We start from the raw sequence: 18,603 nt of genomic DNA, 5'->3' as shown, positions 1-18,603 counted from the left end.
GCTCAGGCATTGGAATGTGCTGCCCACATTAAACCCCACCATTCTTGCTAAAGAGAGACTTGAAATGTTCCAGCAACTTCCATGACATTCCTTACTAAAGACTGTGTGTGCAGGTGTTTGTGAGATGGAGGCTGGAGTGAAAAAACCCCACACAACATACCAACAAAAAAAGCCAAGTCATTTTTTCCAATTTCAAGTGTCACATAATAAGTGCTGCTGAAACCTCAGTGCTGCTCAGTGTCTGCAGGATGCTCAGGCTAAAAAAATCAAAGCCCAAGCACAGCCTGTGCTCCAGCTGCCATGTTCCCCCGGAGCAATGAGTGTGCACCAGGGAGGGAGGAGCACAAGGCACACAGTCTCCTCCAGCCATCCCATCCTTTGGCAGCATCTGCAATGATTCCATGTGAGCTCACAGAGGTGGTTTTGCTGTCACTGGTACAGGTACATGAGTGTCACAGTGGTGTGGCCACACCAGAAGCAGCACCAAGGAGTGACTCCTGCATGTCCCATTCCTTCAGACAGCGTTGGCAGAAATCCATTAAATGAGGCAGAGCCACAGATTCAGGATCTGGCTGTGTTTATGTACTTCTTACCTGGACTCCTTCTGAGTGATGGCAAGGAAGATTTCCCACGAACTCTCTTCAGGGATAGCTCCATGTGGGATCAGCAAACTGACTCCTGCAAAAGAGCAGGGGCAGAGCTCACCCTTGGGAAAAGTAGAGGACATAAAGAACAGTGCATACCTGGATGGACAAAACCTGGAATGGCCAAGCTCCCCCAAAACAGCTTCTCACTGTGGTGTCAGCAGATGAGAGGCAAATATATTGTTCAAGGAAATAAAGACATTATTTTTCCCTTAAAGGAAAATAAATCTTATTTTCCTAAAAGCCTCTTGAATGCTCTTTGCCCCTTTCCAACTTTGAAATCAGATCTGACAGTTCTAGGATCACAAGGAATCTCCTGCTGGAGGGAGCACACCCAGCCAAGCTGAATCTGCATGGCAATCACTTTTTTTGTTCACAGTGGTGAATCCGAGTGATACCATTCTCCTTTAACTCCACCAGGATAAATCAGAAGTTAACAAGGAAGCTTTCCACTAGGTGCCACTGAAATGAAGCTGCTGCACTGCATTCTCCAGGGAGGAAGGATGTGTTTTACTTTGCATACGTTAGGCAATGCAGTCAGGCAGTGACCTGATCACACTATAATTTACAGTTGGTTAGCAGAGATGATCTTACATAAAGGCTGAAAGAATTACATAAATTGCAAGTGGACCAAATACATATTTAAATAATCTAATTGATGGGACTATCATTATATAAAGTAGCTAAATATACAGTACGAGGGAATTCTTAATTTGTGCCTTAACTGACTTGGTGCCTTTGTCTCTGCAATGTTTAGTCCTGAATGTGTAAAAAAAAGCTGTGAAGAAATGAAAACTCTCCACGTGTTGTGCATGACTGTGCACTGACAGTGCAGCCCTGAATTACACATTGTTCTCAGCCTTCTCTAAACACACACCACTCTTGTGATGGTAACCTTTAAAATGCCCATTTCATGAAACAAAGGATGAAGATCTAAATCACTCAGTTCAACTAGACAGCGAGAGCCAAGCCTGGAGACATTGGTCAGATGGAAACTAAGTTGAATTGAAAGTGGATAAAGATCACCAGAGTTTGGAAGATGATAACCTCTTAGCCAGCAATGAGTGTATTTGCCTTTGTCTGCCACATTTGCCTTTTGACAAAGAAAATATCCAACATCAGGCCTGATATTCAAAGTGACACGGACACAGCGACGCGGGACAACATACTGCAGGGCTCAGCAGCCTGGATCTGATTCTGCTTTGGTGCTCTACATCTTCAGCTGGTTTAACAAACAATTTTGTCAACCTCAAATACATCTCTCAAAACTCTGAAGTCACAAAACAAACTCTCCTCCTTAAACAATGCAGATGGAGCCTCTCAGCACACAGCCCAACCTCGGGCAGCGAGCTGACTTTGAAGTGCCTACTGTGGAAATCCAGGGAGCTACTTGCTGAAAGGGAGAGGAAAGCAGGAGGAACTGCTCCTGAGAGCTGCACCAGGGCTCTGGGGGAGCCAGGGCTGTTCTCCAGGGACAGCTGCTCATTGTCCCAGGCACACACGACGTGTGACGATGCTCAGAGCTTGGAATGTGACTCCATTATATAAGATGCCGATGTGATATCGACCTCCTTCCAGGGAGCCCTTCCTTTGGATCAGGATCCAAGTAAGCAACAGCTTTGATTAATATGACTTTCATGCTGAAGACATCAAGAGAGGCAGTAATTTAAAACAGTTCAGATAGGCATAATGCCTCTTTAGTCCTCATCCCAGGCTTTCTTCTGATCACTCATCTCCTGTGTGGGCAACATGCCCTACTTCCCAAAATTTGCATTAAGGGAGCCCCTACTTTCTCTTTCCTTGCCTTTTTGTGATTTAGTTATAAAACACTACATCAGGCAAACTAATCTCAAATTCTTTTATCTGCTCTTGATGAGAAAGGATCCACCCACCTGTGTTTGGAACCACCAAACGGCCACCCAGGTGGCCAAAAACAGCAGTTGTCTTCAGCTCGCTCGTCGTCGAGATAGAAGACAAGTTCTGGATGTACATGGCCTTGTTTCTAGCCTGTATTGTACCAAAAGCTCTGTGATTCCCGTGAGGGAAAGTTCCAGAATGTGCCTTTCCATGATACTCAGCTCTCTCTGTCACCCCGAGGGACACCATGAAGGAGCTCTGGACCTTGACTTTGATGTCTGAGAGTGGGTTGAACAGGGATGACTCTGTCATTAGCTCCTTGTCCATGGGGTCCTGCAGGCAGATGGGGCCACTGTAGGTCCTGCTCACTGTCAGGTCAGGCTGCATGGAGGAGTTCAGGAGCAGGGAATTACCTGCAGGAACGAGGCAGAGCAAAGAGTTAGTTACTGTGTGGAGATGTTACCTCAGGAATCCCTTTCTGACCTCTCCCCATTTCCTTTGTGACTTCCTCATACTCAGAATTGCATCAGGCAATGTTAAAGAACAGATGAAATGATGCAAGAGATCTAACATCACTGTGTTTTCCACACTTCAGGCAGCTCCAGAGTGCAGGAATCCAAGAAGGAACTTCCTTTGGTTTAGGATTCAAGTTTGTGTATTTGTCTTTTCTCTTTCTTGTGGTTCTCCTTATGTTAAACCCCTTTGGGTGAAACCAGAGCTTCCTGTAGCTCTTCTCTGTGAGCTCACACAAAACCATTGCTTCATGCCTGAGGGGAACTGGGCTGAAAACGAAGTGGGACTAGTAATATAGGGGAAAACACCACAATTATTCATTTAGGGGCATTTTAGCACAAAAAACACTCTAAAAAGAGAAGGAATGATGGACTTAGGGCATGAATCCTTTAGGTGGATTGGGCTTTTTGTGTTTGCCTTTGTGGTGAGTTTTGTGTTTGGTTCGTTGGTTACTTTTTGCAAATCAAAGTTGTCCAAAGTAACTAATTTTCTGGAAATTATCTGTGCTGCCTCCTTGAAAACTTGATCAATTTGAAGGGCTGCAGGGTGGTTTGCCAGCATTATCAATGCATTACTTCAAAGAATGAGAACAGATCACACTGCTCTGTTGTCTGTGGGTCAGGATTGTGCTCTGTTTTCTCAGCAAACTGAACAGAGAATTGGCCTTTTTGCTACTGAATTGTTCAGTTTACAAATGCTCTTACTTATAAACCCACAGACACAGAAACCAAAGTTACTGAAACTGAACTAATAAGTTAAGAAATTGGTGTGCTCAGGTATTTTCAGAGCATTCAGAACTAATGGTTATAAACGTTAGGTCAAACTAATAATTCTCCAGTATCCACATGAGATTCAACAGCAAACTGAACCACAGAGGAGAAAGTTATGTGTGAGACAGTCAGTGAGAATTACAGGACTCTAATTAAAGGTTTGGATTTATAAATGAATGAGCAAAGCTCCTTCAAACGTCCTTGTCTGCACAGCCCTGCTCCCAATCCCTGCAGCGCATGCCTGGGGAGGGATGTCTCCCTGGAAATGAAGAAACTGTGAAAACAACCGCACAAACAACCTCCAACAAACTCTGCGACTCATTTCCCTTTTCTGAGGAGAGAACAGAGACATGGGGAGGATTTCACACCCACCAACACACACACCCACCCACAATCAGGCAGGTCTCGGTGCTGGAATGGCAGTACAGGACCAAGGAAACCTTCTGTGTTCATCACCACTTCTATCCCTCCCCATCTTTCTGTCCAAAGGAAATAATATTCCAGAAAACACGACTGATGCCTTTAGGAAATGTTTTGCCCAGGTTTTATGGCACTGGTGGTTTTTCTAGAGTTTTAGGAGGTTTTTTTTAATCAATGCATTTTTACACACATTTATTTCCCACAGACCTCAGTGTGGATGTTTGCATGTTCCAGCAGCCTGCAAAGCACTTACAGTTGGGTTCTTAAATTAACAGGAGAAAACTAATCACTTCTATTGGAGTAAAGAGAGGTCTGTAACTGAATAGGAAGGAACTACAGATGTGCTGCCTGGGTTTGCTTTGCTTTGGGCTTTTCCTAAGCCACAAACCTCAGTGAAGAAGCTGGGGACAGTATTTCTAAAGCATTTTGAGCAAGGTCAAGAAAGATTATGTGTTTGTCCAAGCTGCCATGAGAGATCAGTAACAGAGACAGTTCTAACCACCAGGTCCTGGTCCCTGCAGCTGCTCTGCCCTGGCTTTCACATCTGCCCAACCAGAACACCCTCCCCCCAGCCTCACTGAGCCTTAAGCCTCTCTGTGCAAGTAGGAGCTCTGTGGAGAAAAAAAAATAAAAATGAAATGAAATCACAACACTAACCTTGTCTGACTGTTTTAAAATTAAATGTCTGGAAGCCTCCAGTGAGTGCAGAGGAATCAATGACATCCACGCCGTACTCACTCTGACTGCGTCTGTACAGGGTCACGCCGACCACCAGCACGGCCACAGCAATGACTGCTGCTCCCAGGCCAGAGTACAGGGCAATGTCACTGGCAGTCTCGATATCTGCAAGGACAAGGAGTGGGCACTGAGTCAGCAACACCCTCAGACACATCCGAGGTCGGAGCAGAGCGGAGTACACGGAGTAAAGCTCGAGACATCACTGTGGAGCAGGTCACAGAGCTCAGGGCAGAGCAAACAGCTCTGAAGAGCAAGCACCTGAGAGCAAATTTCACTCCATACAGGTGAGCTTACTCGGGTGCAGGGATGGCATCATGAGTTTTACAGGATGAAGTGGGAGAATTGGACTCCTAACAGCAGCAGTTGCCTTCCTGTTCCAGCCCAGTGGAGATCATTAAGGTATGGAAATGAACCCTCAAAGGGAGCACATAGAACTGCAGCCAGGGCTGCTTTAGGTGTCAGCAGGAGTTTCTTCTATTGCTACCTTCCAGGGTCATGGAAGTTTTAGGTTTCTGTTCTGGAGCTAATCCAGGAGGTCATGAATCCTCTGAGAAATCTGAGTGAAGAGTTCCCCTTCCTCCTTCTTCATGTGCTGTGTGAGCCTTAGTATAAGAAGGAACACTCTATCCTCTCCAGCTCAGAGCAGGGCTGAGGAGATCCCTGCGAGCACCTTCAGTCTTTACAAACAGGCTGGAAACTGAACCTTCCCCCTGATTGCACCAGGCAGCAACTGCCAACCAAGTTTTCTCCAACTTCCAACTTTTATGGCAGAGAAAAAGAATTCATCGCTTTGACAGAATGAATCCAAATGAAGCCTGCAATATTCCATAATTGAAATATCCAGTCCTGCTATTCTAGATCTTCTGGGATTTGGGACCATGTACCGTGAAATTAAATTACTTGGCAAGTGCCCTTAGTGGGTCCTGAGACAGTTCCCTTAATGCCCAACCTCAGTTTGGGGGGAGAGTCAGGAGTTCACCCTGTACATCAGCTGTTGTCCTGCTGCAGGGTCTGCTGCTGCCATGGGGTCACTGGGCACAGGGACTGCACTCATCAGAGTGAGGGACAGTGACACAGAGTAACTGAGACATCCAGGCTGCTCACACCAGGGGCTGAGCTGCACCGCACACAAACAGGGTGGAAAGTTAAATTCAGCATTTAATAAATGGCCAATTACTGAAATGGCTTAATTACTGCTTGGGAGGAGAGTTCTGTGGTGTCTCTGCTTTTCTGCAGGAAGTCAGAGAATTCTGTTTGAGCTGAATTTGTGAAATGAATGTGAAACTTCAGCCCGGGGAGATGAAAGGGGGGAGCACCTCTGGGCAGCATTTCCTGGGCTCACCAATTGCTTACACGAAGTGTCAGACAACTGGCAACACCCTGAATGTCCTGAGAAGGGGCAGGTGCTGCTAGAGGCAATGGCTGAGCACCAAAGGTTCCTTCACATGAGTGAAAGGCCCCAGGAGTGGTAGCACCAGCAAACCCAGTCCATAAGCACTGCCCCAAGTACCTGGAGCAGTGGGAGCTGTGAGTGAGGCAATGGGGCTGAAGCTTTAGTTCAATCAAAAGGAAAACAAACTGTTTGGTTCAAACATCCTTAATAGAAAACACCCTTCTCACCTGCATTCTCCAACTGGTCCCAGCCAAGCCCAAATACAAGATTTGTATTTGGCCATCCCAATGCCATGCAGAGCTCCAGGCTGGGGACAGAGTGGCTGGAGAGCACCAGGAGAAAGGGACCTGGGAGTGTGGAGAGACAGGAGCTGACCAGGAGCCAGCAGTGTGCTCAGGGGGCCAAGAAGGCCAATGGCAAGAGATTTTTTCCAGAGAGAGTGCTCAGGCATTGGAATGTGCTGCCCAGGGAGGTGGTGGATTCCCCATCCCTGGAGGTTTTCAAGCTGAGACTGGATGTGGCACTTAGTGCCATGGGCTAGTGACCACGGTAGGGTTGGACTTGATGATCTTAGAGGTCTTTTCCAGCCCAGCTGATTGATTCTATGATTCCAACATCCCCTTCAGCCCAAAATCAATACCCATGACAAAGTTAAGACAAACCCAGAGGGTCACAAAGACAAACTGGAAATAGCTCAGCTAAAGCAAACCAACCCAAATCCTGATCCAGTGCCTCCATCCCACGCTGCTTTATGTCTGCTTTATTCTCTAGCATCAGGTGCAGAAAGAGAAATACAGAAACAAATTACATTTCTATTTCTTCTAATTTTCCATTCCAAAGCTATTTTGTTGTTACAGGGAATTAATTATGAAACTCTATTGTAGAGTTAATTTTTGTGGGTAATTAGTACAATGAATAAGCCAAGAGGAGGAATGTGATGGATCTCCAGTGGTAGGAGGAACCCAACAGCAAGTGGGTTCTTTTGCTTTCCAGAGAGCCACAGTGAGCTGATGGTTATTGCACCATAAAGCATCTTTAAGTCTTTCATTTTGTTCATTACTTTAAAACAGAAAAGTGCTGGAAATTTGAATTACCTCTTCTACCTTCTTGGGATGATAAATTATCAAGTCTGAAACACACAGAAATAACCTGCCAGGGAAAACTTAGTGCCATCATCAACAGCAATGAGTAGGAAATATCAGAGTTGATCTCCTGCCATCAAAACCAGAACATTAAACACACCTCAGGTTCTCACCTGTGAGTAACTGCAATTAATTACTCTAAAGCTACTGGAGTAGTTCAGCTGCTTCTTCCCAATCAACTCCAGTGTCAGATGATTTCAGTTTCACACTTCTCTCACACCCCAAGAGTGTTGTACATGGGTTAAAGATGAGAGTGAGAACACAGAACTCAAACAAACAAGTTGGACTCAAGCAAAATTCTTCTGAGGAGAATTTCCTTTTCAGTGAATACTTTAGAGCATCCCCAAGAACTTGAATTTGACACTGTCCTAGAAATGATAAGATTAAAAACCTCTTACAGTTCTTCCTTCTGAGTTCCCTTCTCTTTTATAAAATGATCCCTGTTCCATTTCATGGAACACCTGGAAGAGTTGCTCAGCTGTTGTTCCATTGCCAGGGAAAAACCCAACCACAAATGCAAAGCACACACAGAGTTCAGAGGCAAAGGATCCCCTTAGCAGGATTGAGTAGATCTTTAAATAGCTCCATGTTAAAAGAGCAAACCAAGAGTGACATGGTATTTATCCCTTGAATTATTCCCAGGGAACACAACCCCATAAGGAAGGAAACTTTCTCTTTGATTTAGGATGTTAGTATTTCTTTAGAAACAAATACTGGATTTTTAAGTCATTTTCATCTCTGCACCTTTCTATCTTCTCTTACAGAGAATTCCCATCATGGGAGACAGGAAATTAAAGGGCCAAGGCAAGCCTGGGAAATTTGGGGAGTGGGGGAAGGTTCTGCTTTTATTTTTTTCCCAGAAGGGAATAAAATGAAAAACAAACAAACTAGAAAAGAAAACATTTATAGTCAAGCAATTACTGTGTAATGAGCTGCATCCTCCCAGCCCAGAAGCAAAAGGGACCCTGGCAAGGCACTATGATTTTTATCCATTTCGGTGCCAGGATCCATGTTTGTGGTAATTGCAGCCTATTTTTCACTCCACCTCCTGACACTGTTACACAACATTTATTGAAAGCACATTTGATGGTAATGAAGTTTCTATTAACTATGATTAAGTTTCATAAAGCACCTGAAGATAATTTAAGATGTGCAGGAGCAGAAAATGAAACATTTGGTTTAGTACATTAGGAAATGTAATTGATTAAATTATCTCATTTACAATAAGTGCTTTCCTGGAGCTGTGCAGGGCACACACTTCCCCCCATCCACCACTGGAGTTTGCCAGGAGCTCTGGAGGGTTCTCCCAGCTTGCCATGCTCCCCCTGCTCCCCTCTTCTCCCTGCTCTCCCTCGGGGTGCCCGGGGCAGCCTGAGGTCTGTTCCCTCACATCACCAGTCTGCCAGCACAAGGATCAAAAGTCAGAGACTCCTCTAAGAGGTTATTTAGTAGAACAGGTTGTTTCTCAATTATCTTCATAATTGGCTTTGATTTTGCATCACTGATGAGTCCTGCAGCCCTGAACCAAGTTCTGTTCTGCTGAACAGCAATGAGCTGTGCTTTGTGCCTCTAACCCACCACTGTAACACAGCCCTGTAATTCTCCAGGTACTTCATAGGCTAAAATCAATTCCCTTCAAGTTGCTTTTAGGGTAAATCAGAAAATCAAGAGATTTCACTGATATTCTTTCAATATTCTCTATTAAATGGGAATGCACAGACAAACACAAGAGTATCCATTGCCTGAGCTGAGCTGTGGCACACACTGACTGCACAGGACCAATGTGGGGACAACTCCAGGGACACACAGGCAAGTCAACATTAGAAATGCTTGAGCAGCCAAGGCAAGCACAGCATGTTTTGGAGCTCCCTCACTTTGATTTTGGGTATCCTTAGGCATAATCCACGACTGGGAATGTAGAAACCAAAGAAACAAAGGTTGGAAAAGCTCTTTAAATTCACAAAGTCCAACCATCAACCAGCACCACCATCACGGTCACCACCAAACCATGTCCTCAAGTGCCACGTCCACACATTCTGAACACCTCCAGCACTGCCCTGGGCAGTCTGTGCCAGGGATTTCCAACCCTTCCCATGAAGAACTTTGCCCTAAGACCCAACCTGACCCTCCCCTGGCACAGCCTGGGGCTGTTCCCTCTCGTTCTGTCCCTTGTTCCCTGGGAGCAGAGCCCAAACCCAGCTGGCTGCAGCTCCTGCCAGGGAGTTTAGAGAGTGATGGAGAGCAGGACAAGCCTCCAAAGCAGAGCACAGAGCACAGAAACAACTTAACCAGGTGAGAAACGAAGGCCTGAGTGAGCTGAACAAGGTCAGAGCCAGCAGTGCGACCAGATTTGAACCAAGAAAACCAAACTCCTGTATCAATTCCTTTTTTTTCCTCATTACAAGTGCTCAAGAGGTCAGTTCCAGACAGGTTTGCCTGGAGACAGGCACAAACTGCTAAGGAGTGATCACTTTCTGGTGTTAGACTAAACCCTATGATCACAAAGGTGCTCAGAAGATGATTTCAGCAGATGTTAAAGCCTTTCATAAAACCTTCTGTTGTACTTAGCTCCTGAACAAATAAACCAAATGGCAAAGAAGATGAGAAAAATCATATTTACAAGAGAAAAAAAATAACTTACTTTGGGATTTTATTTCATGAAGAGGTTTTTTATCTGAGAGAGAGAGAGAGAAAGAGAGAGAGAGAGAAAGTTGCACTTAATAAATTTACATGGAGCATATCTATTTCCTATATTGCTTCTGTCTCACTCTATAAATGAAACATTTTCTCCTCGTTTGCTGACAATATGAATATTTTATGTTGTCCATATTTTTCTCTTCATCTTATTTTTTTTTCTAAATCCCTTTCAGGATGTTTCTTTGTAGTAATTTCTCACTTGGTTAATTCAAGCATTTGTTAGCTCTATTGGATGCTGTTATTTAGATATTACACGTCTCAGCAAGGCCATTCAGCCCTGGGCACTGGAGCACTTGGCAAAGAAAGGCAGCTTAGAATTAATGACTTCTCTGTGTGCTTGCTGTATGGAAAGGTCAGTGATGGACTCAAAAGGCATCTATAAAATGTAAAAATGTACAGTACATCCACATTTAGGTCCCTAAACACACGAAAAATGACACCTGTCTGTGTAAATATGAACGTACAGAATTGATGTCCCACCAAACATATGCAAATGTAGGATAAAATGGGGTTTATGTAGTATTGCTGCTCTCAAAGATGAGGCTTCTCTGCCTCCTTCATCATGAGCACTTGAGTTATCCTTTATCACCTAAACCTGACAAATAATCCCTAGAAAATGGGAGACTCAGGCAAATGGATTAGGAGGCACCTTTCTATTGCTTTTACTGCTCGTGGAAATGATCAGTTTAGGAATACTTAACCCAAAAGATTGTTGGAATTTAGCTTTGCCAAAAACCTAGCTATGTTTCTTTTTCCTCCTCGAGGTTGTTTTTGTTTTTGCTAGGAAATTAAGTACAAAAAAAAAAACCCCACCAAATGAGCAGTGTCAGCCTTGAGCTTTGCAATGGAACAAACCCTTCCCTGCTGCTGACACTGTGCTGTCTGCAGGAACTGCAGTGCAATGGGAAGGCATTTCCCATCTGAACTGGGAGATTCAGGATGCAGGAGCCTCCTGGCAATATTCAGCATCGTGGCTGGTTGAGAAATGGAAAACAAAATGATTTGTGATTTATGATGCATTAGCAAAACCATGTTTGTAGTTCTGCTGCCTATGGATGACTTGTTTGTTTCTTTTTTTGGGGCACTGGGAGAAGAAATCAATAGGGTTTGAAGTTAGAAAAATAACTTTAAAGCAAATAGATAAAAGGAAAACAAAAAAACTCTCTCTCAAAAAAAAAAATTCTCTCTTTTATTAAGCAAAGAAAAAGCTTTCACCTCTGCAAGAGAGAGAGAGAAATCCACCATGGAAAAGTATACTACTGGGAATACTGGTAGGGAATAAACACTGAAAGAACAAACAGGCAAGAGACTAGTGAGTGACTGGGACTATCTGGAGCCAAAGTGACCTTTGTGTTCTGAGTCTCTGTTTCCCTCCCAGCCTGGCAAACTCTGAGTATCAAACCCCAGACAGTTCTTCCTTCTGCAGCTAAGTTTCTATCTAGTCAATTGGTGCAAGTCCTGAAAGAAAAGCACTTTCAGCTGCTCCTCAGTTAAGGACTAGGTAGTCTGGATCCACCCAGAAAATCCCAGACCAAAAGGAGGACAGGGATGTTCCTGTGGGTGCCAGTGTTGTCTCTGGGCTATTCCCAACCTCTCTAGCAGGGACTGAATAAAGAACCTTAGAGTTGACCCTGTTCTATCACCAATTCTCTTACTGACTCCAAGTTTGGCCATTCATGCTAAGGCTCAGAACTTTCTGTGCCAGCTCAGGCCAATGCTTCCCTGGCATCCTCCATTCCCATCCTCACTTCCATTTCAGTTCTTGTTTGTTATCCAAAGAAGTGTTTCATTTCTATTTTTGCCTCACGAAAGGAACAAAGTTAACAAGTTGTGGCTGATAAATAACCTCCAAGAGATTAGTTTTCTGTAGCACAGTGCTGCATTTCCTCCACAATTCCCCATGGGATGAAAGCAGAGCAGGAAAGGCACATATTGGAAGATGAACAGGGGAAAAAAAAGGATTTTAAAAAATAGGGTAATTGCATCAGTTCCTATTAGCTGAGAAAGCAATTACAGCCCTAAAAATAATTTGACACAAGTCTATACCTACGGCACGACCCATAAAGGAGAAATGGGATCACACTCGGAGATGAAAGAAACAGGAGACAACACTCCAGCCCAGCTGAATCCACAGGAGAACATCTGGAGCAGAGACTGGAGGTGTTGGATGGGGCTTGGAGCAACCTGGCCTAGTGAAATGTGACCCTGCCCACGGCAGGGGTGGGATGAGATGAGCTTTAAGGTCCTTCCAACCCAAACCATGCCAAGATTCTTTGATTCCATGAGACACTGTCCCTGGTACTGCCTGGCTCAGGAAAAGGATAAACAAGCTTGTCTGAGACCCAAAGACCACGTAGGGCAGAGCTGATCCCCTCAGTGCTGGAGCTCAGGGCTTTGTGGCACTGGGTGCAGCTCCTCTCCTACAGCCCAGCTTGGCCAGGGCAGTGCCCAGCTGAGGTACCTGGCAACACTCAGCTCCAGTTGACACTGCAGTAGTTTTGCTTTCCCCACAAAGTCCCTGGAGCTCAGTTTCTGATCCCAGTATTGGCTGAGAACTCGCTGGTGTGTGCAGCAAACCCCATTAGGATTCCATTCTGACTGGCCTGGGATGTTGCTTTGCATCTGTTTCCTTTTTTTTTTTTTTTTTAATAACCCAAAGGTTATTTCTGAGCAGGAGGTTGAACTGGCAACTGGCTCCTTACAGCCTGAAGGGTTTTGCTTTCAGCTCCTGGGGATGTTTCTCTGCAGGACTTTTCCAAAGGCACCTGCTTCATTTTCCACAGCCAAAATGTTGATCTGCAAAAAGCCAACCCTGCTGTGTCTCATACCCCTGTGAGACAAACAGAGCTGCTTGGACCAGTGACATCCTCACCTCTTTCTCCTTCTGCTGAAGGAAAGCACATGACCTTCTCCCTCCAGCTGCAGGAGATGCTGCCTATCCACCCCAGAGCTCAGCACTAGTACCTGCCCTGGGGGAAGCTGCTCATTAGGGGAACACAGTCACAGAACACTGAATGGATGCACCAACACGTACAGAGTCCCCTCCTGGGGATTTTACAAAGCAGCTTTTATCTCTCCTCCTATAAAAACCAGCCTTGCTTTGGGGAGCACAGACACAACTTAACAAAAATAATTAAAAATAAAATAATTGAATGTTGTACTGGTCCCACGTGTGTGAACAGAGCTCCAAACACACAGACCCTCTCCCTCTCAGCTCATCTGACCAGTGTGTGGAACCTTTGATCATAAAAAAGCCTTGAGAGGGCTTTATCCTGGAATAGCTCCTGGGAATGCACTCCTGGAACCAGCAGTAGATCCCACAGTGGTCCTTGAAAGACAGGAGCAAGCACAGCACCAGCCTGTCACACCTCTGTTATTCTGAGAAGGACCACACTGACACTAAAGTGATCATTCACAGCTCCACAGAGCCTGGCAGGGACATCCCAGACCTGCCTGCAGACAGAGCCTGGATGAACTCCTCAGGGACATTAACAGCTGGAGAAGCCAACGACAACAGCCCATGGGACACAGGATCTTGTTGACTCAACAGTGCTCAGAGGCCCAATCTGTACCTGAAACCACCTGTGCTACAAGGACTTGAGGAGTTTCAACCATCTGCCCCATGGAACGAAACCATCACCATCAGGTCAGAAGAGTGTCATGGCTCTCAATAACCACAACACCATCAGGTCAGAAGAGTGTCATGGCCCTCAGTGCCCAATAACCACAGCTCCTCCCCAGGCCATGTGCTCCTCCCAGACTGGCAGAATAAGCACAGTGCTGGACTTGTCCCTCTAAAGCATGAGGAGATGACACACAGGCCTGACACAGAACTCCACCAGGTGAAAGGATGTTCTGGAGGCAGGACAGGGAACCTTTACTACCTTGCAGTGTGGCTTGTCCTGGAAGCTGTGACCTTGCATTAACTGGTGAAACCACAGAAGGAGCCATCAGGTGGCAAGTCACCTCCTGCCTGTCACCACTGGTGATCGGTGTGCAGACCTCAGCTGTGTCTTTTCATGCCCCTCTCAGCACAGCCCTCCCATGGATCTGCTAATCTGCACACATGACTGGATTTATCCAGCCATCTGCAGGGACAGGCACCAAGGTACAGGAAGGAGAGAGACCTCAGACTACATCGTGGGATCACCACATCTGTCCCCAGAAGCTGAATGCATGGCAGTGCTCCCAAACCCTCACTAGCTATTCCTTTTCAAAACATGGGGAAGGAAAAAGTTCCAAATTTCGTTTATGTCCTTTTAAGCACTGAAGCTCCTCTGCCTGACACCTTGGGGCTGGAGAGATGATCTGTAGTCCTGGAAAGTTTAAGTAGTGAGACATACAGCAAAGAGTGCTGAGTGTTCCCTCCCACCAAAACCTGATTTAATGCCTCCACTGAGGCACATGCATCTCTGAAGCCTGAATAAATATACAGGTTGCTCTGCTGTCGAGAAAGTATTAAAATCTCAGGGCAAAAAACGAGTTCATTTTGTTTAGAAAAGGAAGGGTAAATGCAGCTCCATAGGAACAGACAGAGGACTAGTTAAACATAAAATGAAAGCAAACAGTCTTATTCCCATTCCCATCTTTCAGCCCTGGCACTGCTGATTGCTCCCAGGGCTGCTGTTTCACCTGAGGAGGTGTCAGGGGCTGTGCAGGGAGGGAGGAGCAGCTCAGGGCAGGAGTGAACTGGATTCTCTCCCCAGCCAAGCTGCAGCTGCAGGGCTCCTTTCCTTGGCTCCCACTTGTTTGTTGAGAGTAGCAGCTACCAAGTGCCAGATGCTTTCCAGACATTGATGAAGGGCAAATCCTTTCGCAGCTTTGCCTTTATTTAACTTGTCTGTTAGAGGCAACAAATCGAGTAAACTCCGACCTTGAGCAGCTCCTGCAGCAGGAGTGCTCGTGTTGGTGCTTTGCCCGTTTCCTTGTGAGGAAAGGCAGAAGGCTGAGGAGCACATTCTGTGAAACAGGTTGTGGTGGTCATAGTTAGACATGGCAAGCCCTCTGCATTTGGATTCTTAGAATCATCTGAGAATTCATAGGCAAAGGATGCGCTACACAAATCAGTGACTCGGAAACTGTGGTGGATTTCAAACTCCACACGCACAACCCTCTGGAAACAATCTCTCTTTTCACAGTATGGGGTCAGACATGAGTTCTGCTGACACAGGTGAGTGGCAGGTGTGCCACATTCCCCAGATTACAGCCCCCCCTTCTAGGCCATACCTCCTCATCCCACCCAGCACCAACTCACCTTGAATGCAAAGCCCTTCCGTGCAGTTCTCCGACTCCTGGCTCAAGCCCTCGCAGTACTTCCCTCCGTTCCTGGGAGGTGGTGCAATGCACTCCCGAACCCTCAGGTGCTCACACTCTGGGCTGCACACTGACCACTCACTCCACACCTCCCAGCTGCCATCCACTGAGGGGGAGAAGAAAACCCACCATCAGCAGAGCACATCACACAGGTGTAGTCACGAGCCCCCATCAGGAACACTTGTTTCAGACCTGTCCTCCATAACTCTGAAGTTAACATAATTGCAAGCAAACTTTTGCAAGCTAAATTATAGATTGTGAGGTACTCAGCTTAGGTTTCTGTGTTTCATTTTCTGGAATTGTTACTATCATAGAATCATAGAATCAAGCTGATTGGAAGAGGCCTCCAAGATCATCGAGTCCAACCCTACTGTGGTCACCAGACCATGGCACTAAGTGCCACATCCAGTCTCATCCTAAAAACCTCCAGGGATGGTGAATCTACCACCTCCCTGGGCAGCACATTCCAATGCCTGAGCACTCTCTCTGGAAAAAATCTCTTCCTAAGATCCAACCTAACCCTCCCCTGGCAGAGCTTGAGTCTGTGCCCTCTTGTCCTGCTGCTGGTTGCCTGGGAGAAGAGACCAACCCCCACCTGACTCCAACCTCCTGTCAGGGAGTTGCAGAGGGTGATGAGGTCTCCCCTGAGCCTCCTCTTCTCCAGGCTGAACACCCCCAGCTCCCTCAGCCTCTCCTCATGCCACTTGTGCTCCAGTCCCTTCACCAGCCTCGTTGCTCTTCTCTGGACCTGCTCCAGCCCCTCAATGTCCCTCCTGAGCTGAGGGGCCCAGAGCTGAGCACAGGATTCAAGGTGTGGCCTCACCAGCACCGAGTCCAGGGGCAGAATCACCTCCCTGTTCCTGCTGCCCACACTGTCCCTGACACTATCACCTTCCCTTTCCCAGCCCTCCATGATTTCTCCCACTGAGCCAGCTGATGCTCTGTTATTGAGTTTTTCGTTAGCATCAGTGTGAGTTACAGCACTGACACACTTGGCAGCTCAGGCCATCGGTGTCTTCCTGCTGCTCAGACCCTACACCAGGCTCTCAGCCTAGACAAGGATGTGAGCGTGGCGTATGTCCTTTCTAACCCCAGTGGGCTCTTCAAAGCCCAAGTGCCTTCCTGGCACTTCACCCTGAATGTTCTCCATCCAAAGCCATTCCTCAGGCTGTGGTAACTCACCAGGGCAGAGAGAGGTGCAGGTGATTTTCTGCACAGACATCCCCTCACAGAAGGCTCCTCCGTTGAGCGGCGCCGGGTTGGTGCAGGTCCGTGATCGCTTCTGCCAGCCCCGACCACACCTGGCATTGCAGTTGGACCACTCAGTCCATGATGACCAACCCCCGTTCACTGCAAAACACAAAGAGGCCTGAGGCCAGGGAAGGTGTGCCAAGAGACACCCACAACAAACCTGAGCGAGTGGAAATTCATCCTGCCAGAGAAGAGCTTCATTCAGAGCCACATGCATGTTAAACCCACAAAGTACTGCAGCAATACAGCACAGACCCCTCAGCTGCCACAACAATGAGCTTTGCCCTCACCATACACCACCACTGTGGCAGACATGCTCCTCCTCTTGGCCACGATGTTGGCTGCCATGCAGGTGTAGTTCCCGGAGTCGGACAGACGTGCCTGACGGATGATGAGATTGTGGTCTGCTCTGGTGTCAATGTTCTCATCCAGGTTGGAATCAATGGGCTCCTCATTCTTCAGCCATTCCACCTGGAGAGGGATGGAGCAGAGGAAAACATGAAGGAAGCCAAAGAAAGGCACCTGATGCCTTGGGCTAATGACCTTGTTAATCAGATTGGGAAACACTTCCTTTGGTGACTAGGAAATGCTGATTTTTACTCAATGAACGTGGAAGAAAATCTCAACCAAAAGAGAATAACATATAGTTTTCAATATTGCTCCTGATATATTGTGCTTTGTGTGCTCAAACACTTGGACAATGATTGGTTCGGTTCATAACAGATTGGGATGGTACATAATAACCATTATTAATTCCACTGTTTTTGAGAAGAAACCAAAAGATGAAATCACTTCACATCACACCCAGTGGAACAGCCAAGTCATCCTAACAGATTCCCAATTTACACGAACATCCTTAAAACAGAGACCATTAGTGTTTGTTGTCATGGTGTATAAACACCGTGAAATGCTGTGTGTATTTCAATACATCTCCTCTAGCTCACCAACCAACAACCTCTCTGAGCAGACCTAGGAATTACCTGCAAGGCATTTCTCTACTTGAAAGACTAAAAAACAAGAGCTGAGGCACGGTAAGCTGCTGTTATAGAAGGCAAAAATTAAAAATAGAAGCAGAATCAACGGATTCTATTAAAAGACTACAAAAATGTGAGTTCTTTTATTAGCTTTTGTAGGCCTGAAGGAGATATGGCTGCACCCTGAAGTCAAATACCCTTCTTAGCTCAGTTCAGCTGAATAATCTCGTTTAGTAACTTGTGGAAGGACTTGGAAGTTGGTGGTAATGAGCTTATGGATTTGGTAGCTACAGGCAGTCATTAGCACTCTGCTCTGCGCAGATGGTCTGCAATTTGTAGATTTTCCAGTTTATAAACAAATCTGCACAAGCTGACCAGCAAAGCCAATTAGGGTCTGTGCCAGACAGCAGGTTCCCTTCCAGTAGCATCAGTCACTTGGGTTCGCTGGGGACAGAAGATGTGTGAGGAACAGATCCATTGCCTCATGTCCTGGTACCACAGCCATGGAAACTGACCTGGGGAAGACTCCAGGTCTGTGGCACTTTATCCTACACAATGACTATGGCATTAACTAACTCCTTATTTTACACACCTGTGTATAGAAACTTTACCTGAGGATGAAGTACAACGTTCTACACTTCATACCCCAAGTAGGTAAAAGATCTCAGCTCGGTGTTCTCTTTGCAGTCTCTATGTGCTCCTGCATCCAACTCTTACCCCTGCCATTCCTTCCCAAGCCAGGGGACACCTCCCCTGTGCTCACAGGTGTGCAGGCACAGCTCAGGAGCCGTGCCCAAACAGCCACACTAACTCCAGCAAAGCCAAACCCTTCCCTGACAATACCTCTTGGAGTGTGTTACATTTTCCTTCAGTCTAAGACAAGGAACAACC

General features: G+C 46.2%; 1 protein-coding gene across 1 annotated transcript; it reads right to left on the bottom strand.

Annotated features, from left to right (window-relative positions):
- Nucleotides 1-593: 593 nt before the first annotated feature.
- Nucleotides 594-17,209, bottom strand: LOC103800939 (netrin receptor UNC5D-like; the record flags this gene model as incomplete). The annotated part of the gene is made up of 7 exons (XM_009073333.1): nucleotides 594-678; nucleotides 2,537-2,914; nucleotides 4,862-5,047; nucleotides 10,119-10,151; nucleotides 15,429-15,593; nucleotides 16,670-16,837; nucleotides 17,029-17,209. Coding segments are annotated over 7 exons (1,196 nt in total), but the record flags the coding sequence as incomplete, so codon positions are not given.
- Nucleotides 17,210-18,603: the final 1,394 nt, after the last annotated feature.

Source organism: Acanthisitta chloris, unplaced genomic scaffold (assembly GCF_000695815.1).
Source record: "Acanthisitta chloris isolate BGI_N310 unplaced genomic scaffold, ASM69581v1 scaffold44294, whole genome shotgun sequence".
Lineage (NCBI taxonomy): Eukaryota > Metazoa > Chordata > Aves > Passeriformes > Acanthisittidae > Acanthisitta > Acanthisitta chloris.
This window is presented reverse-complemented; position numbering and strand designations above follow the sequence as displayed.